Source organism: Nuphar pumila, chromosome 14 (assembly GCF_984573655.1).
Source record: "Nuphar pumila chromosome 14, dmNupPumi1.hap1.1, whole genome shotgun sequence".
In the NCBI taxonomy this organism is placed as follows: Eukaryota; Viridiplantae; Streptophyta; class Magnoliopsida; order Nymphaeales; family Nymphaeaceae; genus Nuphar; species Nuphar pumila.
The window spans coordinates 24,968,441-24,992,091 of NC_143262.1; the positions used below are offsets into that span (position 1 = coordinate 24,968,441).

The window sequence follows — 23,651 nt, forward strand, 5'->3', positions numbered from 1 at the left end:
ACGAGCCACCAGAGCAAAGGTTTCTTCATAATCAATCCCACATTCTTGGGCATAACCTTTGGCTACTAAACGAGCTTTATATCTTTCAAGAGTACCATCACTCTTGGTTTTAATTTTATAAACCCATCGACATCCTATAGTTTTCTTCCCTGGAGGAAGATCTTGAATATTCCATGTAGAAGCCTTTTCAAGTGCATCTAATTCAGCTTTCATGGCTTCTATCCATTTGATATCATTTTTTGCTTGAAAATATGTGGATGGTTCTTCATATGAGTGAATTAATGCAATAACTGCCCTATATGTGGGTGAGAAAGACTCGTATGATACAAACTTTCCTGGAGGCCTCGAGATTCGGGTTGATTGTCTAGTTGGAATGTTAGAATATTTCTCAAGTGCACATGGAGGATTAGACTCTTGTCGCCTGGAATATTGAATACTAGTATCTCTATGAACTTCTTCATTTTCAACATTAAGATCAATAATTCTTTGATCATCATCAAAGTTACAGTCAAGGTCATATTCATCAGATGTTGATGTTAGATCTAGCAAAAAGGAGTACTCAGTGACGTCTTTTAATTTTCTAAAATCAAAGAAGCTCTCCTTTTCAAGAAAGGAAACATTTCTAGACACATATAGTTTATTATTTTTGAAGTCAAAACATCTATAACCTTTCTGGTTTTCAGCATATCCTAAAAAGGCACAGGGAATCGCACGAGGGGAAAGTTTATCATTTTTGTCAGTAAATATGAAACATTTGCACCCAAATATTCTTAGTCTAGAGTAGTCTGGAGAAATGTTCATAAGTTTTTCAATGGGAGTGATATTTTGTAACGAAGAAGATGACATCCTATTAATGAGATAGGTGACAGTTAAGGCAGCTTCTGCCCAAAAGTCTTTCAGGACTTGATTTGCTATTAATAAAGTCCTAGTGGTTTCTATAATATGGCGATGTTTTCGTTCTGCCAGTCCATTTTGTTGAGGTGTATAAGGACAAGATCTTTGATGTGTGATGCCATGCAATTTAAGATAATTTTGAAAATCTGTGGATAAAAACTCTCCCCCTGAATCTGTGCGAAAAATAGTAATATCATTTTGAAACTTGTTTTTAACCATATTATGAAAAGTTTGAAAGTATGAAAATACTTCAAACTTATGTTTGAGAAAGTACATCCACGTATGTCGGGAGAAATCATCGACAAAAATAACATAGTAAACAAATCCTCCTTTAGAAAGTACTGGTGCAGGACCCCAAACATCCGAGTGTATTAATTCAAGTGGTCTTGAAGAGAAAAAGGTTCTGTTCTGAAATGGTAATCTTTTCATTTTGCCGAGAATACAATCTTTACAATCAAATGATTCAGAGTTACAAAATTTCCCTAGATTTGGAAAATGTTGGATTTTGGCTATATGTGGGTGACCAAGTCTCTTATGCCACAGTTCCAACTCTATTTTTTGAATATTATAACAAAAAGCTTTCTTCGGCATTTCCAAAAAATCCATGTAATAGAGTCCTCCTTCTCTATGGCCTTCCCCAATCAGCTTGCCTGACTGGCGATCCTATACCCAACAACCATGAGAAGAAAAAGAAATATTACACCCATAATCAGAAATTTGAGATACAGATAAAAGATTTAAATTTAATTTGGGAACATGTCTAATTTCTGGAATAATTTTTTTTTTTGTTTTATAAATTTTTTCAAAATTTCCTATTCCTTCTATTTCAAGAGAAGTCCCATCAGCAGTAAAGACCTTTGACACACTTGTTTTATTTTTAACACATTTGGATAGACTTTGATTATTTGGGGTCATATGAAAATATGCACCAGAGTCAAGAAGCCAAGAAATTTTACCTAGATCAGAAAAAGATGAGGCTGCTGCGCCGATTGAAGCTTCAGATGAGGAAGAGGCACCTTTGATGAGAGGCTGAAGAATCTCCATTAGTTGGGCCAGGGAAACTGGTGCATCCTGATCTTTAGGCTCCGATCCAGCAATTGCAGCTCTTTTTTCTCTCAACTCCTTAAGTTTGGGACATTGTGGCCTGTAGTGTCCCGGTTCATGACAGTGATGACAAATAACTTTCTTCTTATCATAGTCACCATTTTGTCGGTTAAAGTGAGGAGGCCTATATGATCGAACATGATTCCCTGGTCTAGACACGGCTAAAACGGAATCATCTTCAATTTTTAAAGAACCTTTCCGGAGACGATTTTCTTCCATTGTTAACTCTTCAATAGTTTCAACAATAGAAGGAATTTTTCCCCGGTGAAGTAGGGCCGATTTAGTGGTTTCAAATTCCGGCCTTAATCCAGTGATAAACTGGTAAAAATGTTCAGCATCGAGTTGTTTCTGACGAAGCTCGATGTCTTCGGCACAATGCCACTTTGGTTCTAAAAGGGAAAGTTCTTCCCAAAGTTCGGACAACCCATTGTAATATTCACGAATAGTTTTGTCTCCTTGTGTCATCATTCGAACTTTTTCTTGGAGGTTGCACACGTGTGCAATATCTTTAAGGGAATACATATTCTTAAGGTATTTCCATGCCTTATCAGCATGATCAAATTTGGCAAGACTTGAGCATTTTTTAATGTCAACGCTATTGATAAGCCATGACATTATCTTCGCATGAGATATTCTCCATTCTTTCCATTTCTTCTCGTATGAGGCAATAGCCTTGATTTTCTCTTCTTCCGATAGAGGGACCTTTTTATCTCCCTCCTTTTTAGTAAGAGATAGCTTAGGTTCCGAATCGGAACCATCCACAATCCCCCATAAGCCTTTTCCCCATATATGGTGCTTCATGATTGAAGCCCATGTTACATAGTTCGTATCACTTAGTTTCATAGGCATGATGGTGACTTTATCATTGTCATCCATCGATTACAAGGAGAGAAAGAATAGGGATAGAAGAGAAACAAGAAGGAAAATGAAAAAGAAAGAAAAAAAAACAATACAACAAGATGTGAAATCCTCTCCAATAAAGTGATAAAACACTTCTCTTCAAGTGGCGAACACTTTTGCAAACGGGCACGGAAACCGAGGCAGCTTTCCCTCAAGATTTAGTACTTCTGCGGCTTTGATACCATGAAATGAAATGGGGATCTTCGAAACACGAGCTTAGATTAACAAGAGCAAGTGTCAAGAATGACACTAAAGCATAACCCTTAAAAAGGGTATAACTGGAAACAAAATAAAAATAAAAATGTATTCTTTATTGATATGAAAAACCAATTGCTTAAGAAGCATTGGAGTAAAATACAAGAGGGGCTGCACCCCTTTATATACACAGCTGAAAGAGGACTCAATAGAGCTGTTGGGCACAGTCCAACAGCTCTATTGCTAGTCAAGTCTGGACAGGACTTGACTAGCAACAGTCATTCTAGTTCAAACTGAACTAGATGACATAAAGACAAAAAATAAAAATAAAGGAAAAAAATTACAGAAATGAAAGAAATGAAAAATGTATTTATATATATATAATAATATAATATTATTATATATACATATATGTACAGTTTTACATTTTAACATGAAGAACATTTTTTAACTGTAAGGAGGAGGATATAGAAATGTTTCCCTGACCAACAACCGGTGAGAAACTCCCATCGGCTAATGAGACTCCTCGATGAACAGTAATATCCTTTAGATCTGAAAAAACAAGCGAATTTCCACACAAGTGTTTGGATGCACCAGAGTCAATAATCCACTTACTGTCATTCAGATGAAGATGATTCCCTGTTGAGTAGGCAACACCGGCTACAGGAGGGGCGAAACTCAAGGGGCAAAGAGCTATCAACTCATCATATTCTGCTCGACTGAGGGTGATACTGTCACTTGCAGAGATATTATCATGTATATTTGTTGCTTCTAGTGTAATAACATTTGCTTTAGGAGCATATGGCTTTGATGAAGAAGTGGTTGGCCAACCATGCTTATCCCAGCAACGATCTTCTAAATGTCCAGATTTTCTAGAGAATGTACATTGAAGCTTTCCTCTGCCTCCCATACTTCGGCCACAACCTCGTCCTTTAATATTCTGAATATTTCCACGCCCATAACCAAATAAGACAACTAGAGCAGATGACTGAGTCACAGGCTGAGATTGTGGAAGAGAGATCGCAAGTCTACTCAGACGATTGTATGCATCAGCAAGAGTAGGTACATCTGATCCAGTCAACATTTGGACTTTTGCAACAGAGAATTCTGAAGGTAGACCTGTAAGAAACCGAACAACCATTGTCTGTTCTTGATGATCCTTTTGCTTCGAGCAACAAAGAGGCCTATGAGCATTGAGTCTTTGACAGAGGCATAGTACTGGGCCAAGGTCTGATCTCCCTGCTGTAAATTATATATCTCCTGTTCGACTTGCAGGATACGACTCACATTAGTCTCTTGTGAGTACGTATCTCGAAGATTGTCCGACATCTGTTTGGCTGTATTATAGTAAATTAAACCATCTGCAATATGGGGTTCGACACTATTCATGATCCATGACATAACTATGTGATTATCTTCATCCCAAGTAACATATTTTCCCATTTTTTCAGTGGGTTCGTCTTCCAACAAAATATGTTTTCTACGATGTCCAGATATCGACATCATAAAAATTCTGGACCACCTGGCATAGTTAGTTTCATTCAACCTTACAGAAGAGTTGTACGAGAAGGGATTGACAAAAGCCTTATACTCCCCATTATGTTCAATTTTGTAATCACATTTCGAAGTTTCAGCCATACTGAAGATTTAATTCTATTTCAGCTGCAAAAAAAATTCAGATTCACTCACTTGAACAACAAGTTTTTATAATCACGCGTCAGGCAAGTCCACGACTACACAGTTTTCCACACCAGAGATAGAATTTGGACAGGCTTCAAGCGATACAGGGAATAGCGTGTGTTACCATCACGCATCAGTCAATATAACAACCAGCAGTTGTACCCAACACAGAATCCCACGACAGTAAAGAACAACAGCCCACAAACAGGGATATTTTCCAACACAGCAGGGAATCACGCCTGCTGTTTCCACGACAGAAAGACACCTGATACTAACATGCTTCTTTCACAACACGCATGTTAAAAAAAACCCACGACACAACAGGGAATCACGACTGCTGAAATCCATATTCTGAAATAAAACAACCAACTAAAATCCAGGGAATCACGACCAACGATAATATGCAGACGCAGAAAAGGAATCACGACAGCTGCTGCTCCCAGACATATAAAGCTCGACAACTAACAAGAATATCAGTTCTTCAGGGCACGGTTAAACAAATCAGTCATATCTCGATCACAAGCAACAACACAGGAAATGAGATTGCCGCTGCTCTCAAACCGCAGGAAATCACGGCAGAAAAAATCCAAAACTGAGGAGCTCAAGGGTTACGGCAACCAGACCAAAGACACGAATCCACATCTGCTCCCTTAGATCTGATGACAGATCTAGGTCATGACCTTGGTCAAATCCCAGATCTGTTATCAGATCTTACACAGAAAAAAAACAACAAACATGATTTCAATATATTTTTTTTCATTGGTGTAGATCAATCACTATTGATCACGCTCCCGAGATCAACCTGGCTTTGATACCATGTAGAAGGTAGATGAGATGCGCAGACACCTAGAGAGAGAGAGAGAGAGAGAGAGAGAGAGAGAGAGAGAGAGAGAGAGAGAGAGAGAGAGAGAGAGACGGCTGCAAAAATAAGAGAACACGTTAACTGTTATTAGGGCTAATCTCTATGTTAAATAGAGAGAGGCCAAAAGGAGAAATTACATATAAGTCCCTCATTAAATTAAAATATCAAATAACCTCTAATCTAAGAAAACTTAAACTTAAAACCTCTTAATCTCAACATCATCATGTGCTCATATTAAATACTCAGTTTGGGAGAGGAAAATGATGTATGAGAGGAGAAGGAGGAAATCATGGAGGTCATGGATTGCTTCCACTTAATAATACTCCTATTTCTTATTCAGACAGGAGAATTCCCACTTGTTATGTTTGCAAGAAACCGGGTCATGTTAAAGCCAACTGTTGGTATAAGGATGACCCGAGATATCTCAGGGAAGCAAATTTTCAAGCAAAGAATACACTAAGTACATCTAGAGCAGTTACAGTTACCAGTAGACAATCTGCTTCTCTTGGCTGCTATTGCAGGGCTGAATTTAAAGCAAAATGACTAGGGGGTGTGGTACGTGGACTCGGGCGTAGCGAACCATATAACCAGGAATGAAGGTAAATTTAAAATTTTGAATCCTTTTTTTTGGTAGAGATAGAGTTATTATTGGAGATGGCACTCGTCATCCCATCACATACACAAGAGAAGTTCTCATTCCTATGTCCAATTCCAATCTCCATTTGCCAAATGTGTTTCTGGTTCCTAATATAAAAAAGAATCTTGTGTCTGTCTCTAAACTTGTTGATGATACCAATTCTTGCATCGTTTTTACTCCTGTTTATGTGAAGATTTATGTGAAGGATCTTCACATAAAGAGGACGTTCACTGAATGAGAAAGATGAGAGAATATGTATCTCTTCAAGGAGAATCCACTGCTACGAATTCCGAATAAGCCTGCAGAAAAATTCAAAAGCTCTTTTTCTTCTTGTTTTGTCAATTAGTTAGAGTCAAATCAGCCAAAAGTCTTGCATAGTCACCTAGCACATTGTAATAAGGCTTTTATTGAGAAACTTGTTTCTAATGGTTTAATTTCTTTGTCCAGTATGAATCATGAGTCCAATAAAATATGTTCTAGTTGTCAAGTCTCTCAGAGTCATGCACTTACTTTTATTTCTTGTAATAAAAGAGCTTCTAAATTATTTGAAATTGTTCATTTTGATATATGGGGGCCAACTCCCAATATTTCTTGTAGGAGCTATTATTATGTTATCTTTATTGACAATTACTCTCGGTATACCTGGATATACTTTATGAAACACAAACACAAAGTTTCTAAAAATTTTAAAAACATTCATGCTTTGGTTCGTAATCACTTTTCGTTGCCTATCCTCAATTTCCAGTGTGATGGTGGACGCAAGTACTCTTCAAATGACTTTATTGAATACCTTAAAGAAAATAGAATTAATCAAAGAGTATTTTGTCCCCAAACACCTCAGCAAAATGGTCTTGCTGAGAGAAAGCTCAATCATATAGTAGAGTGTAACAACCTCAAATTGACCCTCGAAAAAATACAGATTTTTTTTTAAACACTTGCGGAAAACCTCCCAAGGACCTGGGGCACATCACAAATTTAATATACCCATTCTATAACCATTCCAAATATAGAGTCAATTAAAAACAATGAATTGAATTTCATTTATTTAATCAACAAGTCAAGAAGTTCAAAATTCAAAAATTGACTCCATCCAATCCTGCACACGTCTGAACTCAAGCCACCAAGTCATAAAGCCTCGAGTCCTCCAGCCAGCCAGTCCTCTTATCATTGAGCCTCCGTGTCTGAAAACATTTTTAGAAAACAGGTAAGAACCAAGTCCTCGTACAAATTCCTCTAAAAATCCAACGGTAAAGAAATATCATAAATTAAATCAAACACAATTTAAGAGAAAATCACAAGCAATAATTTATTAGAGCTAACTTACCATTCAAGCATTTTATAATATCATGCTAAATCAAATATTCAAGAATGCATGAAACTAATGCTGAACAGTAAGGGATGCATGAATCAATGCATATGCATGAATAACTTCTTAAGTTATTTATCAGAGTTACTTTTGCATTCATGTCCCTATTAAATGCACACAAATTTAATTTTCACTTTTCCTTACAACTCGCGGATACTAAAAAACCGATATAGTTTCTGAGGTTCAAGGTAGTTTCCAGTTATAGCTTAACACACAATTTGTACTTTAATTACTGGGTTCTACACGTGTTCTCCAACAGATATCAGAAGTCCTTACTATCCATCGGAATATTAAGAATCCTCACCTAATGTCGGGTCATCAATGAAAATCTACAACCATTGGCGCCACTTTCTTGGTATATTAATAAGTATAGCCGAGTCAACAACACTACTCCCAGGCAAAGTGGCTGAAAGCTTCCTAAAACCGTGGCTGGGAATGTAAACCTCATATCAGGTTCTTGAAAACAACAATTACACACGTTCTTTTAGTATCTTCATGGTCTTTCACAACCGTCATCTAAGATTCTCACACTATTAAAGGGACATTAAGGAAGAACATTATTATACTGTTTGGTCTCTTTTACCATTTTAATCAATTAAAAGTTCTTTACACACGAACAATTATGCAAATCAGCATGCAATAACTAATTCGGGCTCTTGCCCTATCAATTCAACATTGTAATTAATTTTGGAAAAACCAATCATTTATAAAAATCTTTTTGCAATGCATAAACATTTTCAGTAACACATGAACAACACATGATTCTGGCCTACATAGGCTTATTAGTGGTTCACATACAACCTTTAATCAATCTCACAAATAATTCATGTCATTGCAAAATTTCAGTATACATAAACTACAAACAGACAAACTTATATTCATAATGCACAATCATCAATGCATATTTATGGCAAATGAATGAATGCAATCTTTTCAAATCCATCACATTAGCCAAAAACTCAACCTTTAGAATCAACCAGTTTAAACATTTATTCATCTCAATTTTAGATGAATGAACAAAACCAAATCAGACTTCACAATTTCAATAAAAATCCAATTTTGCAGCATGGTAATTCACTGACCGAATTTATGCATGACTCGACTAAAACGGAAAGTCAAACATAACATGCATAACCACTTCATTGAATAAAGAACCATACATCAAACAATTTTTTTCAAGTATTAATTGCAACATTATATATGCATATATAAGTATATATATATACACACTGGTTGACATATATATATATATATATATATATATATATATATATATATATATATATCCAGATCAGTATACAGGCTGACTGCTATATATATATAAATCTGTAGGTCCGCACTTGTATGACCAGCTACAAGTGCAAACAACCATGTGCCTGTGCTGTTACATGCATAATATCCTTATTTCCAGGATCACTATCTAGTATCTTTCAAAATGTATGTCTGGCTAAACATGTTTGATCTGGCCACATGTAGATAATTTGTTAATCTTCACACTGGTGTGATCATCTATATACAGATTTTAACACCTCTAAGATTATTGTGAACATGAATTTTAATCCCCAACCTAGATTGCAGTTGATATACGAGGTTGGCTGAACTGTCCAGACTAGAGTTACCGGAAGCGCCTAGGTAAAAGGGGAAGCGTGCTTCGGAAGCACGAAACGTCTTGCTTCCGAAGCGTGAGGGGAAGCGTCCCCCTTTTTTGGGAAGCACGCTTCCCTTTTATGAGAAGCGCGCTTCCCCCTCGCTTCCCCATTTTTTCCATTTTTTTCGCTTCCCCCTCGCTTCCGGTTCGCTTCCTAGGTTGCTTCCAGTTCTCTTCCTAGGTCGCTTCCGAGACGGTTCGGAATTTTCTTCTAAGTGGTCCCACGCTTCCTAAATTTTTGAAAGTGTCTCGCTTCCCACTCCCGCTTCCCGTATCGTTTCCCGCTCCCGCTTCCTCGACTGGTAACTCTGGTCTAGACAAATGAAATATTTATCATGCATAAAAGATTGCCAGTGACGGAGGTTGGTAGGGCTCTAACCAGAGAGAGAAGGCATGTTGTGTTCTGTGTAAAATGTACCTGTAATTTGCTTAAAAATATGGCCTTTAGGAAGTTTTAGGACCTGCTGATGGCTCAATGTGGGTTTTGGGTATGACATTTAATTTGGAGTTGCCAATTCATATGTGGATTTATGAAGAATTCCATTTAATTCAACTGCTTCCTATAGTGACCGAGAAACTTGAACATTGTGGTGAGTTACTACAGATTTATGAGAAACATTTTTTGAAATTGTCAAAACAAGATAGTGAACAACCTTGTTTTTGTTGCTCGTTATCAATATGAGAGCACTTCAGGTTGCTTTTTAATATCTATCTTTTCCTCTACTTTCTTTTGTTGCCCCTGCATGAGATATGCTTGGTTTTTTTTATCTCATGCTGGAAAGCTTTTCTCGTCTCTGGGCATTGCAGTATTTTCCAGCATAATTCCATGATCACCCTTGCATATTCCTCTCTAATGTATTCACATGCATCTCTAGTGTACAATGTGGAGAGACTTTTATTGTGCTTCTGATGTCTGATTATAATATTCAAGCTTCCATCTATTTGAGGGTTACATTCTCTGACCATTTTCTTTTCACTTTCCCATTTTTGATTTGTACCAGACATCCTAGGCAATGCATATCTTACAAGATTTTTTGTGTCTGGGGCATGGGAACAGAGTAAGCTCTTGCAGTCCATTAAAGCTTATCAAAATGCAGTAAGTTAGCAAAATATTCTGGAACTGATTGTTTTGAATGTTGGGTAATTCCTATGCTTGTATGAATGTCTCTTGTTTGAATGAGAAAAAAATCTGAATTTTTTGATGAAATTTAAAATTTATTCATTACAGAGCACTCACAAGTTTTCAATGAATTCTTTTCAAGGAAAAAGATGAACAGATGAACACCAACCCCGATCTGTATTTCAACTCTGCAATAGTAAGTCAACCTGCTTTTGTTTCTGTTGAAGTTTCTGTATGATACTGACTGAAAGTACAAGATAATGTATCTTATCATGCTTATCATAGATTCTTTAATTTTTTCACAGCTTGAAGTGTAGTTTTATTTGCATATGTAATCTCTTGTAATTATGATTACTCTCATGATGGATGTTTACACTGATTGTGACTATTTCATGTAGGCAGTTTCACCTTCCAATTCTATTTGGATGTGATTACGACTAACAATCAAATAATTGGTCTCCAACCTTCGATTAGAAGTGGTTTCATCTGGTTATTCTTTGGTTAATGTCATGATGATAACAACTCAGGTTGTATGGGTGCAAGTTGCATCCACTTAAATCCAGAACAGATTTGGATCTTCCAAACTCAGGACGACATTGTTCAAGATTAATTAACTCTTATAACAACTCTTTGAAAGTGAGCTTGAATGCATAAAATATGTCATATATAAATAAGCTACATAGAGAAGATTGAATGTGTGAACTGTTAAGTTGTACATGAATATATATATATCAATATATGTATATATGTACAACTATCCTCCAGCATAGAAAAGAATTAAAAAGAGTGGAGGAAAAGACAATATATAGTTGGTGCTTTATGTTTTCATAACAGAAAACAATGCAAGATGCAGTAAAGGGTTTAAAGGTCACTGAAAATTAGTAAAGAATTAGACAACTGGATGAGTAAAGAATTAGACATAATTCTATATGTGATGTTCTAGAATAAATTGGTTTTTACATCACTGAGAAGTTGTCCTTGCGACATGGTGTCCATGATTGGATGCGTGATTCATTATGATGTCAACAGAATTAAAGCAACTTTTTGTTTTGTTTGAAAGTTAAGCATTTAATCTGTTACTTATTGCAATCTTGTAATTTATATTTTCCTTCTATTTTTCTCTTTTCTCAGGGTTTCAAAGCTAAGTTCTAACTTTCATTTTTGACAGGCGAATAGATATCTGGAAAATTATGAGAGGGCTCTTAGTGGATTTGAAGCTGCTGCATTAAGAGACCCATCCCTCAATGCTAATGAAGAAGCTGAAAAGATCATCAATCTTCTTAACAAGTTGGAAGATTCTGTAACAAGAAAGGTCATCTCTTTCACCACTGAAGCATTAGAGCAACATACTTACACTTTCTTAGTTTCATATACCAAAACATCTAAAGGGCTTTAAGTCTTTATTTTTAGATTTGTGAATGCAATGAATGTTGGTCATGCTTTATGTCTAAACTCCTGATGTCTTGGCTTAGGACTTGTATGGGAACGTAGGTATGAACTTCAAATATTAATGGTCTGAAAGAGTAATATTTGGGGCTCTACAGGGTTAAATAAATTGAAGCAAACATAGTTCATCTTGATTGTTTGCAAGCAATAGGTAGGCCTAAGGATGAAATCTATGGTTCATGTAATGATTTGAGGATCTAGTCGGTCAACCAGTTGACTTTGACCAGACCTTGTTAACTTAGGAACACTTAAACATATCATGTAAAATGTTTGTACAAATTTTCTTTCTTTCTTTGACGAGATGTTAAGCATCTTTTCACGCTTAGGGAGCATGTGTGTAGTTCATCGAACATGGGTCTAGGAACCTGAGTATTATACATGGTCATGGAGATATGTGGATCCAAAGCATCTCACAATCTATATTTAAATATCATCATCCAAAATAGGCATGCCCAACCTTTGATCTGTAATGACTTTCATTCTATTTGAATAATTCAAGACTCTTGAACTTTCTCTAAAACTCACTCTCTCAAAGAAAAACTTTTGAGTCATACTTGCTTGAACCGTTTATGCGGAATTGACAACTATCCTCTAGCATAGATATGTAGAAGGGCTTTAAGTCTTTATTTTTAGATTTGTGAATGCAATGAATGTTGGTCATGCTTTATGTCTAAGCACCTGATGTCTTGGCTTAGGACTTGTATGGGAACGTAGGTATGAACTTGAAATATTAATGGTCTGAAAGAGTAATATTTGGGGCTCTACAGGGTTAAATAAATTGAAGCAAACATAGTTCATCTTGATTGTTTGCAAGCAATAGGTAGGCCTAAGGATGAAATCTATGGTTCATGTAATGACTTGAGGCTCTAGTCAGTCAACCAATTGAGTTTGACCAGACCTTGTTAACTTGGGAACATTTAAACATACCATGTAAATGTTTGTGTTAGCATGGTCATCACCCAGTACATATTCTTGGATCTTAGACTCCGGAGCATCCTTTCATATGACCCCTCGTATGTAATTTCCAAATATGTAATTTTAATATTGATGTTTGGTCCTTTGTGCTTAAGCCCATTCTTGGTTGTGTGAATGAATCTTAGTGGGTTGTGATTTGTGAGATTGCTCTCTTTCATTATTATGTGTATTAAATATGCTTTAATTGCATATTGAATATATATGTGTTTCATATTAATTATCTTGTTCATATTTGTTGTATGCATGAATTTAATTATTTTCTCTTTTCTTGGGGGCTCTTTTCAATTGTTATATTTTATATGCATGTTGTCAGTGATGATTTGTTATTTCATTTGAAATGCTTTTCTAAAAATCATTGGGATATTATTTATGCATAATTGTTTATCTCTTCTTTATGATTTATATGTCCTTTAGTGATTAAATTCTCTTATGATCAATATTTATGTTTTTCTTGAAAAAAATATTGATTTTGGGTTTATGATTTGATTTCATAAAAAGTTATCCTTAAGGTATGCTCCTCTTATCTTTCTTAATGATTAACTAATGTTTCTCTTGTTAAAAAATATATTTGTTTTAAAAACTTTATAACTATTGGGTTAGGATATTTTCCTTTGTGTAGTTGGAACCTTTGTTTTGTTCTCTCTGCAGGTTCTTAAAAATGCGATGGATTGAGAAAAGAATATATTTGATGCATCATATCATGAAAAGAGCACATTCAGAGACTTGTATTTGCAAAATTCTCTGATGCGACATAAACATGGAGACTTTGATAATTTCCATTGATTCTTTTTGTATTTTCAAACTTGTTGAATCCAAATGTAATGAGTTCTTAGCTTGTATTTGCAAACTTACAGGGAGTCACTGAAAGTTTGAGGGGGGTGTTAAGATTAATGTAATATTTTGTTATATATGTATATATATAATATATGTATACATATATATTGTTTAATATATATAATAATATATATTTTATATATTATAATAATATATTATATATAATATATGTAATAATATATATTATATATTGTAAATATATATAATATATATGTTGAGAGTCAAGTCAAAACTAGACTTGCTCCTAACGGCTAGACCAGAGTTACTAGAAGCTTCTTAGATAATCGGGAAGCCCATTTCCCAAAAACTCACTTCGGAATCGCGATACTCCTCGCTTTTGAAACTTGATGAGAATCTCGACTCTCCCACGCTTATGTTATGCTTTCTACATGCTTCATCTATTCTTCTTATATATTCTCTTACTCTACTTTTAATGTTTTTCATGTGTTTTCTCGCACGCTTGTCACTCACTTCCATGTGCTTTCTCTAAATTGGCAGTCATCATTTTTAGATTTTGTTAAAAAATTAATTCTTACACTAAAACATCATGAAATTTAAGAATAATTACTTTTATTTTAGTTTTTATTTGCATTCTGTTTTGATTTTCATTCAATTCTTATATTGCTTTTTTTATTCCTCGCTTCACGCTTACTATACATTTTAAAATGCATTGCTTCTCGCGTCCGCTTCTCGTATCGTTTCCCGCTTCTGCTTTGTAGTCTCACAACCTTGGGCTATAATTATAGTCGTTGGGAGCTCTCTCTCATTCCTTAATGAGAGAGGACTTCCCCTCTCATTTTCACTCTTCTTCTCTCAACTTTTCTCTCTTTTTGCTCTATAAATAAGGGTGTGTATGAATGTGTAAGGGTTGAGAGAGTGATGGGTAGTATTAAGTTTGTGTGTTGAGTGTATTTGTAGTGAGGTTCAAATGTAATTTTTTTTGTATTTTTAGTGTCCATTATGACTAGAGTTATCCACTCACTAATATAATTTTCCTTCCATATTCTTAATGTCCATTATGAATAGAGTTATTCATTCACATTTTTTATATTCTTTTAGCTCTCATGTTTTTTGTTCAAATGTATTATGTTCTTAGAGTTCATTATGGAGTGCTTTGGGATCGGTGCAATTTTGTTATAAAATACCTATTAAGGGTATTTTTGGTTATTTTAATCATTGTAATAGGTTGTGAACATTAAGGGGCACATTAGTACTTTTACTTTATTCTTTTGTTTGTCCTTTGTGTTTTTATAGGGACTATCTGGTCAAATACCAAATATAGTTGTTGGGTTCTTTTTTGACTAGTTAACATAAAGTTGACTAGTCAATAGAGCTATTGGAACAATCCAATCACTATAACAGTCCAAAAGCTCTATTGAGGTCTTCCTGTGTTAATTTTTACATGGGTTAAAAAAAAATTGGGTTTGGATCTAGGTTGGATGTCGACTAACCAGTCGACATTCCCCCCCCCCCCCCCGTTAGTCTATTTAAAGTTTAAACACCTCTAAGGGGGTTTCTTTTAAAAGAAAACCTGACCCTGCCCCCCCGACTCCCTCCCGTCTCTCTCTCTCCCTCGCCGGAATCTCCACGCTGACGCCCTCTTCCCTCTACGCGCTCACTCTCTCCCTCTACGGATCTCTCTCCCCGAATTTGCCTCCCTCTCGCCAGAAGCTCCCTCCCCTGTAAGTTCTCTCTCAATCTCTCTGCTCTCTCTCTCTGTCTCTCTTGCTCCACCATGAGGAGCTGCAGCACCTCTCGGGTGCCGCCCTCCCTCTTCCCTTTCTCTATATCTCGCCGGCAAACCCAGAGCCACCAACATTGGTGGCTCTGGCTCGCCAGGAGAGAGGGTGCCAAGCACCCTCTCCTTTTTCTGGCAAGATAGGCAGCAACCGGAGGCTATTGCCATCTTTCTAAGAAGGGGTAGCTGGAGGGAGGGCCTGATGCCTCTCCCTCCTACCCTCTGACTGAATAGAGAGCAGGCACCACCTGCGCCTGCCTCCTTTTTTTTGAAAGGCAAGCTGGGTTAGGCAGACCCCTACCAGTTATACTCTACACCATTGGGTTTTGAACCTGCAACGCTCTAACACAAGGTAACGTGCACTAACTGCTCCTATCGACCAAGCAGAGCCTGGATTGGTCAAGAGGCAACTTAGGGCTGCCTCTTACTTGGCTCAACCAAGTTGAGTTCGGCAAGGGCCGAACTCAGCTTTATCCATCCTTTTGGTACAGAGTCTAGCTTGGTCAAACCTAGTCAACTCGGTTCCTTGCCAAACCAACTTCTTATGCCTCGTTCCGCCAGCTCAGCTTGCTAGCGCAACAAACTTGATTTCTTATACCGAGCTCGACGCGGTCTGGTCGACTCAAATTGGGTTTGGGTTCGACCCCTGCGACGCAATCAGCGCCTCGTCTGCTAAAATAAGGTTTTAACATCATTATTTATGCAACACGATAAAATCCTTTTTTTTTAGCGCTCTACATTGGCACAACGGATGAAACACGCTTTCCGAGGCATGAGCCTTTAAGAACCTATACTCGGAATCATCAGAGATTCAAACCATCTTTGACGTAGGGGAAAGTTGCATGCGAGAACAATGTCGGAACACTTCTGAAATATATGTATTATATTTACGCTATATATATATACTTTTAACTAAAGCACGCAGTTTTGCATATTCTTGTCCACTTTTAAAATTGCGTCATTTACCTTGTCGTCGTACTAAAATGTGCACATGCTCCAACTTTCTACAATTTATTTAGCTCGATGTGTGGTTTCACACATCGGGCCCTACTTTATGTCATTTACTTTGCCGTCACGCTGAAATGCGCATAGATTCTAGTTTTTTGCAATTTACTTAGCTCGATGTGTAGTTTCACACATCGAGCCCTGCTTTATGTCATTTACTTTGCCGTCGTGCTGTAATGTGCACAGGCTACTGCTTCACGCAATTTAATTAGATCGATGCGTGGTTTCACACATCGGGCTTTGCTTTATGTTATTTACCTTGTCGTCACACTGAAATGTGCATAGGCTTATGTTTTTAACAAGGAACATAGTTTTGCACACTCTTGCCTGCTTTTAAAATTACGCTCGCATATATATATTTAAAGTATGGAGAAATTGATGGAGATGTAAATCATAGGATAAAGGTTGGGTGGATGAAATGGAAAAGTGCAACTGGAGTGTTGTGCGATCGTAGAATGCCATTGCGGTTGAAGGGAAAGTTTTATAGGACGACTATTAGGCCCGCTTTACTATATGGTACAGAATGTTGGGCTGCCAAGAGACATCATATTCAAAAAATGAGTGTAGCTGAGATGCGTATGCTGAGATGGATGTGTGGAAATACAATAAAAGATAAGATTCAGAACGAGGAGATACGAAAGAAGGTAGGCGTTGCACCCATTGAAAATAAGATGAGAGAGAATCGTTTACGGTGGTTTGGACATATTCGGCGAAGGCCTAATGATGCTCCAGTTAGAAGGATGGAGAAATGGGAAAATATATTAGTTAAAAGAGGTCGGGGTAGGCCTAGGAAGACATGGATGGAGGTGATAGGAAAGGATATGAATGATTTGAACCTCACCGAGGACATGGCATTGGATAGAAATGATTGGAGGAGAAGGATTCATGTGGAAGACCCAGAATGATTTTCTTTTTTGGTTCATATCGCCGACCCCAATTGTTTTGGGATGAAGGCGTAGTTGTTGTTGTTGTATATATATATTTAAAGATGTAGATTTGTGTATCTTCACCGTGATTCAATGTTTATTGAAAGAATCCCCAAGTGAGATTTCAAGCTCGCATTTCCTCGATATCTGGAAAAGTAAAACAAATATTTTACGATTGCATATTCGCAACGCCTAGCAATTTCATATATAACTTACCCCAAGTTTATGGCAAGACTCCCTTGCATACTTGGACCAATGATGTCACGTTCGTTCTTACTGGAAAAATCATCTAGTATTAGAAAGTTTTCTATACCTCCCTTTCCAAACTGATCCCGACCTAAGGCATGGGATATCGTTATGGTTGGGGTTTTCCTTTTGAGAAAACCCGTATCGTCCCCATCGGATTGTTACTGTTAGACATGCACGACATGTTACTACAACGATGAATGAACTAGAAGTTTATTATGACCTCAAAGTGCAACATAGCTCCTGAATAAAGGAAATCACATTAATGAAATATTCGCCTTCACAGGCAAGATGCTCAATTTTGTTTAAAAGAGAGCATGTAGAATGAGTCGTCAGTTAAAATAAGACCTGACATACCCATTCGTCTCTTTGGTTCTGTCAAGAGAGAGGATGAAATGGTACAAAAAACTTCTATGGATAAGTTGTTAACAACTACAATCCTCGAGTAGCAATGACTCAGTGTCCCCGGTCATCGGAGTTAGGGGACTGAGCTACCAAATATTATCCTAGATGGTAGATCCCATTGGCTTCTGCAGAAGTTCGGATGCTCCCTTGTCATTTATGCCTCTGGAGAATTCTCTTTCGGTAAATAGGCCGTCCTCTTGGGAGCAGACTCAGCTAGTTATCTGGGGTATTAAAATACATAGAATAACAAACCCCCAGACAATGTCAGTTGTTTCTACGTTTATCCTGTGCGTACCAACAGGTCAGTAATTATCGAAACAAGATTATCATGCTTATTTTACTTATTCTTAAACTGCACGTCGCGATAGGAATAACACATATGGTAGTTTTGTTATGACTTTTGATATTTATGCATTTGCTATTTGCTAGGCTTTCATAAGTCTGCCCCGTTTTATGGGATACAAGTGATGATTAGGTTGACGCGGCATGCGATGACGCGATGACGAGATGACGTGATGATATCAAAAACTCACTCTCTCTGTTGTTTCGCTCCTGAGCACGTTTTGTAGTTTTGTATAAGGGTTTCTTTTGTAATACCTCATTTTGTGTAAACTTTAATTATCAAAAACCTTGTTTTGAATCTATGTGGTTTCAATGATTGTATGCAGATACAAATCTATTGTGTAAAGAAAAGTTCGCCTGTAATGCGCCCAAGGTCCATTGTCTTGTTCTTTCAAACACTGTTTTCCGCTGAACTACCATTTTAAATTTTGAAAAAGGATTGATTGCAAAGTTTCAATTTTTTCCTAAAGGTTTACAAGTTTGAGATTTTGGGGCATTACACTTCCTCTCTTGTATGTGTATAAATCGGAGCTTTTATCCCCTTTCATTTCCTAATGTTTTTCTTAAGCATTCATGCTTAATAAGATGAATATTTTTTATTTTTGTGTTCCTCTCTTTAGTTCTTTGATGTCTTGAATGCACTTAATGCTTGTGTAGTCCCTTTGTGCCCTTGTATTGTCCCTTAATTGGACTTGCCTCGTTTTGTATTTCTGCATGTTTCATTACATATATATACAAGGAGGAGGCCTTGGGGAGCTCCCAATAGAGATGTTGAGAGCTCCTAACGTCTCTATGGTCAAAAGACCATACAGCCCTTACACAATAACACAAAGACAAAAATAAGAAAAATAAAAATAAAAGAAAAAAATACAAATCTGTCCATATTGGACAGACCCTATTACATAGACAAAAAGACCAAAATACCCCTGATGAGTATTGCCTATTACATCAATATATACAATTACATATATATGAATATCTATATCTATATATATAGCTATACACCGGATCGTGCGCAGTGTGTAAATGCAAACCTAATCAAGAACCAGACCAAAATACTTTTTGGAAGTCCCATCTGAAGTTAAACTTTGCAGACTGATCTGAAACAGCTGTGTTTAAAACAGGTTTTGTGTATAGCTAATTCCATACAGAGGCTGTTGACATACTTATAAAGTATCAAATCTAAAATTCTTCAAAAGTTGTACAAAAATCCAGGTTTTGAATAGGAGAAGTGCAAACAATTTCAGTACACCGTTGGAAATTTCATCTTCAGGGTCACATGACATCCATAAAGTGCAATGACTTTTGCAAGGCCTTCTACAAAATAAACATAGAATCACAGTGGATACTGCTAGAAACATAATTTCTGAAGGACCCACAATCAACCGAATGCCATAATTGAGTTGATTTAAACACTCTATGCCAGCATTGAGAAAAGGCTAGATGAAGAGACATATTTGGATGACCATGGATAGCCTAAACATGCTCAAGGAGACCTTAAAGAATATACATTGGGTTCTGTCCAGTTTGCGGGGCTTAGCGTATAAAGTATTTGTTTCAATGCTTGAGGATGACCGTGAGCTCTTGACGGTGACTTGGAGTTCTATCACAACATTCAAGAGGCTTGCCTAGCAAAGAAATCCATATACAGGATATTGAGTGTGCAATACCTTTAGCGCACAAAGAAGAATTAAGTGATGATCCCTTAAGTGAGTCTTCCACATCACTGCAAATTGTAAATTTTGTTAAAAGATGTGCATGTCAAAGAAGTGCCTAGGAAGTGCATGCTAAAGTGCTTAAGGCAAGAGATATGCTTCTTGTAATGTAGTGTGGCATCCAGGCCACCGTCGTGAAACCATGTACATAGTGGAAGATGGAAAGGATGGTGAAGTGTGGAAAGAAGAAGAGTAAAATAAAGATATACACATAAGGAGATGGTCACTGTTCAAAAGGTTCCCTTTTTCAACTCTAGAGGGTTGCCTTTGGAAGCATTCACTGTTCTCTGGAAACCATAATGTCACGATGTAAATGTTACCTTTTTCATCTTTGGTGGGGTAGGGGCCGCTGGCTTAAGTATGGGGCTTTGCTCGGCCACCTACTACCAATAAAGAGACAGAGTGTAATGTCGCGTATTTTCACACTTAGTTAAATTTGAGATTCTAAAAAATTTGGCAAAGTCTCGGAGAAAAATCGTTTGAACCTAGATTTTAGATCGATGCGTTTGAGTCTGGGCTTGGCTCAGGTCTCATCACCTAGGTCTAAACGATCCACTTAAAACGTGAGAAAAAGTTTTATTTCCGACTTTTAAATTCAAGCAAAATTCGAGTGAAATTCATGTTATTTTTGGGTGAAATTCGAAATTTGATATTTGTGTAATATGTCGTTGGATGCGTCTCGGAATTCTGAGCACAACAATATTTTATTTTTCTCGATTTTGGCTACTGTTGGTCCAAAAATCATATTTTTTAAAAAATTGAGCAGTTTGTCGGTTCAGATCCAGACTTGGATCGGACCGGATCTGAGGGATTTGATCCAAATTAATATGTATTTGGACCCTATCCTAGATCCATATTAATCTGGATTTGATCCAGTTTAAAACCCATTTGGATTTCAGATATGGATTTTGGATCTAGATCCAGATCCAAATCTATGCCCAATGATTTTCTAACTGTAAATTCATCAAAAACCTTTAAATTTGGGTTTATTTATGTTAAGAAGCCTCCCACAATAATTTGATAAATTTTGGAAACTTTTGGAAATTTATTTATAATTTAATATTAAATAAATAAACAATTAATTAATTTAATGCAATTCCAAAAATTTATTTTGGGGTTTGTTTAGGACTCTTGAAAGAGCCTTTAAACACCTATTGATCGCGTACAATTAGTCAATCATAGGCATGCAAAAATTACTTTCTAGCCTGCACATAGTTGAGACTTTCACAAGGGCAAGAAATCTGGATTTTTTTTTATTATTATTATAAGGGTTTACACCCAGCCGACCCAATCGGTTGGGGCTCCAACAGGCCCAGCCGACCAAGGTCGGCTGGGTTTGTTGCAAACCAACCCCAGGCCGGGCCTGACGATGCACAAGGCCGGACTGGGCCTGGCAAGGCCCTGCCAGCCCTGGGTTAGCCGGGCTAGCCCAGCCGAGCTCTTCGGCTGGGCTTGACAGCCCTTGCACAAGCCCAGCCTGGGCCTGTGCAGGTGCTGTCAAGACTGCGCAGCACAGACACCGCCTCCCCCCCCCCCCCCACCTTGCCTTTTTAAATAGGCACTACCAACACCCAGCCCACATGGTTGGGCTCAGATCCAATCCAGTCAACTGAGTCGGTTGGGCTTGTCCGGGCAAAGCAGAGCGCAGGCTGAGCCTGCGCATCACCTGCCTCTGGCAGTCAGCTGAGTATCACTCAGCTGTCTGCCAGCCGACCTATGCCCTGGTATCACACATTTTTTTTTTCATGGATTCCATCCAAAAAAAGCATAAAATCGAACCGGGGTTCGATATCTCATCTATTTTCAAAAGAGGAGACCCGTACCTTAGAGCCAACGCTTTGGAGGCGGTTGACACATCGAAAGGAAGGTCGGCCGAGCCTCGACAGTGTTGTCGCGAAGGTCGAGTGCTTCGTCTCCGATTGCTCCGTTGCCGAGCAAGGGTGCGAGAACAAAAGAGAAAGAGAATGTGTGGGAGAAAGAGGGAGTGGACATGGCATTATGTAGGGGGGGGGGAATCTTCCGGAAAGGAAGGAGGCGGTTACCCCCTCCTTCCCAGCGGTTGCGCACTCCCCCTCTCACCATCGGCTTGCATTAGGGTTCATTTTGAACCCTAACGCCCACTTTATCGGGCCAGCACAACGTTAGTGTTGTGTTATAAATTTGTTTTTTAACTTCTTAGTTACGTGGGGCGCGGCTTGGGTCCGGGTCTGGGACTCGAGATCTAACCGCATGTTGGATCCACAACTTGTCTGCCCAATTGGATCCACAATTAGCCTGGGGTTGGATCCATATGGATCCAACTGTGGATTCACCCATTTATTGATATATATACACATTTAATATATATATAATATTATTATAGTACTATATATATATAGTCCATTGTGGATCCTGGATCCTAAACACGGATCCCAGGCCCAATTTATTTTTAAAAAAAATAAGTATGATTTTATGATAAAAATAAATAGAAAAATGAGGTTATTACAAACAGCCCTAAGAAGAGATTTACTCTAAGATCCATGGTTAAAGATTAATGTATTTGCATTGTTTTCAAAGTTTATTTTGGGAAAAATACATATCTTGATGTTTGTATTGGTGGATCCCTAAATCGGGACAGATTTTCCATGTTTGTAACATGCGTAAATCTGGCCCAGATTTAGTGCATGAAAACCCTCAATAACGGGATCTCAAAACAAGCATCTGCATGTGTTCTCATGAATGAATATGTGTACGTGCATGCCTAACTGAAGATTTTGCATAACATTAGTTATTTGTTGCTTGATCTATGAAAATGCGAGTATGCTCATATTTCATAAAGTGGCAAGGCATATACATGTTTGGTTGATTTCCAAGCCTGCATATTTAAGCATATCTGCTCATAAAACAACCTGTACACGTATGCTAAAATAGTTTCCTGAACATGAATGTATTCCTTATCATTTTTTTTTTATCTTCTTGTTGTGTTGGGCCTGGTCGGCTGAGCCATGTGCAGACAGCCCCGACCAACTGGGTCGGCTGGGCTGAGGGTTTGGCCCAGCCAGCTGGGTGCTGGTTGTGTGAAGAAAAAAAAATTATTAAGTTTTTTTTTCTGTTGGGCCCCAGCCGAGTAGTTGGCTGGGCATACTTAAAAAAAGAAAAAGAAAATATTTCACAGAGTTTGGTGGGCTGGCTGTCAGACCAGCCAAACCATGTTCGCCTGGCATGATCTGCCAGGCTCCACCAGAATCGGCTGGGGGTCTGGTCGGACCCGACCCGACCTGGTGTGGTTAGACAATCGGCAGCCCCGCCGAGTGGCCCGGCTGGGTACAATTGAGTGGTTTAAAAAAAAAAAGGGAGAAGAAACATTATATAATTATGCATATTTTGTAAAAGTATCTTCAACAAGATACTTTAGTCGATAATGCAATAACCTTGAGAATAAATGTGTGAACATACACACCCAAGAACACTTGTCCACAACAAGCACAACACACCGAATCACAAATGTGCAAATGCACTCATAAGATTCATAAACAACTAAAGAGGTTGGACTATAATCCCAAATCCCTTAAGAAAATACAAGAGGAGCTGCCCATATATATAGGGCTTGGAGGAGGCCTTGGGAGGGGCTCCA

At 37.6% G+C, this 23,651-nt stretch overlaps 1 protein-coding gene across 2 annotated transcripts in view; it reads left to right on the forward strand.

Moving 5' to 3' along the window:
- The window catches only part of LOC149816650 (uncharacterized), a 116,166-nt gene that overhangs the window by 61,886 nt on the left and 30,629 nt on the right, over nt 1-23,651 (forward strand). For both annotated transcript variants that reach the window (XM_089986685.1, XM_089986686.1), the window contains exons 6-8: nt 10,288-10,382; nt 10,549-10,602; nt 11,575-11,718. In XM_089986685.1, coding sequence (XP_089842811.1) covers nt 10,288-10,382; nt 10,549-10,602; nt 11,575-11,718 — 293 coding nt within the window. The remainder of the gene's footprint in view (nt 1-10,287; nt 10,383-10,548; nt 10,603-11,574; nt 11,719-23,651) is intronic.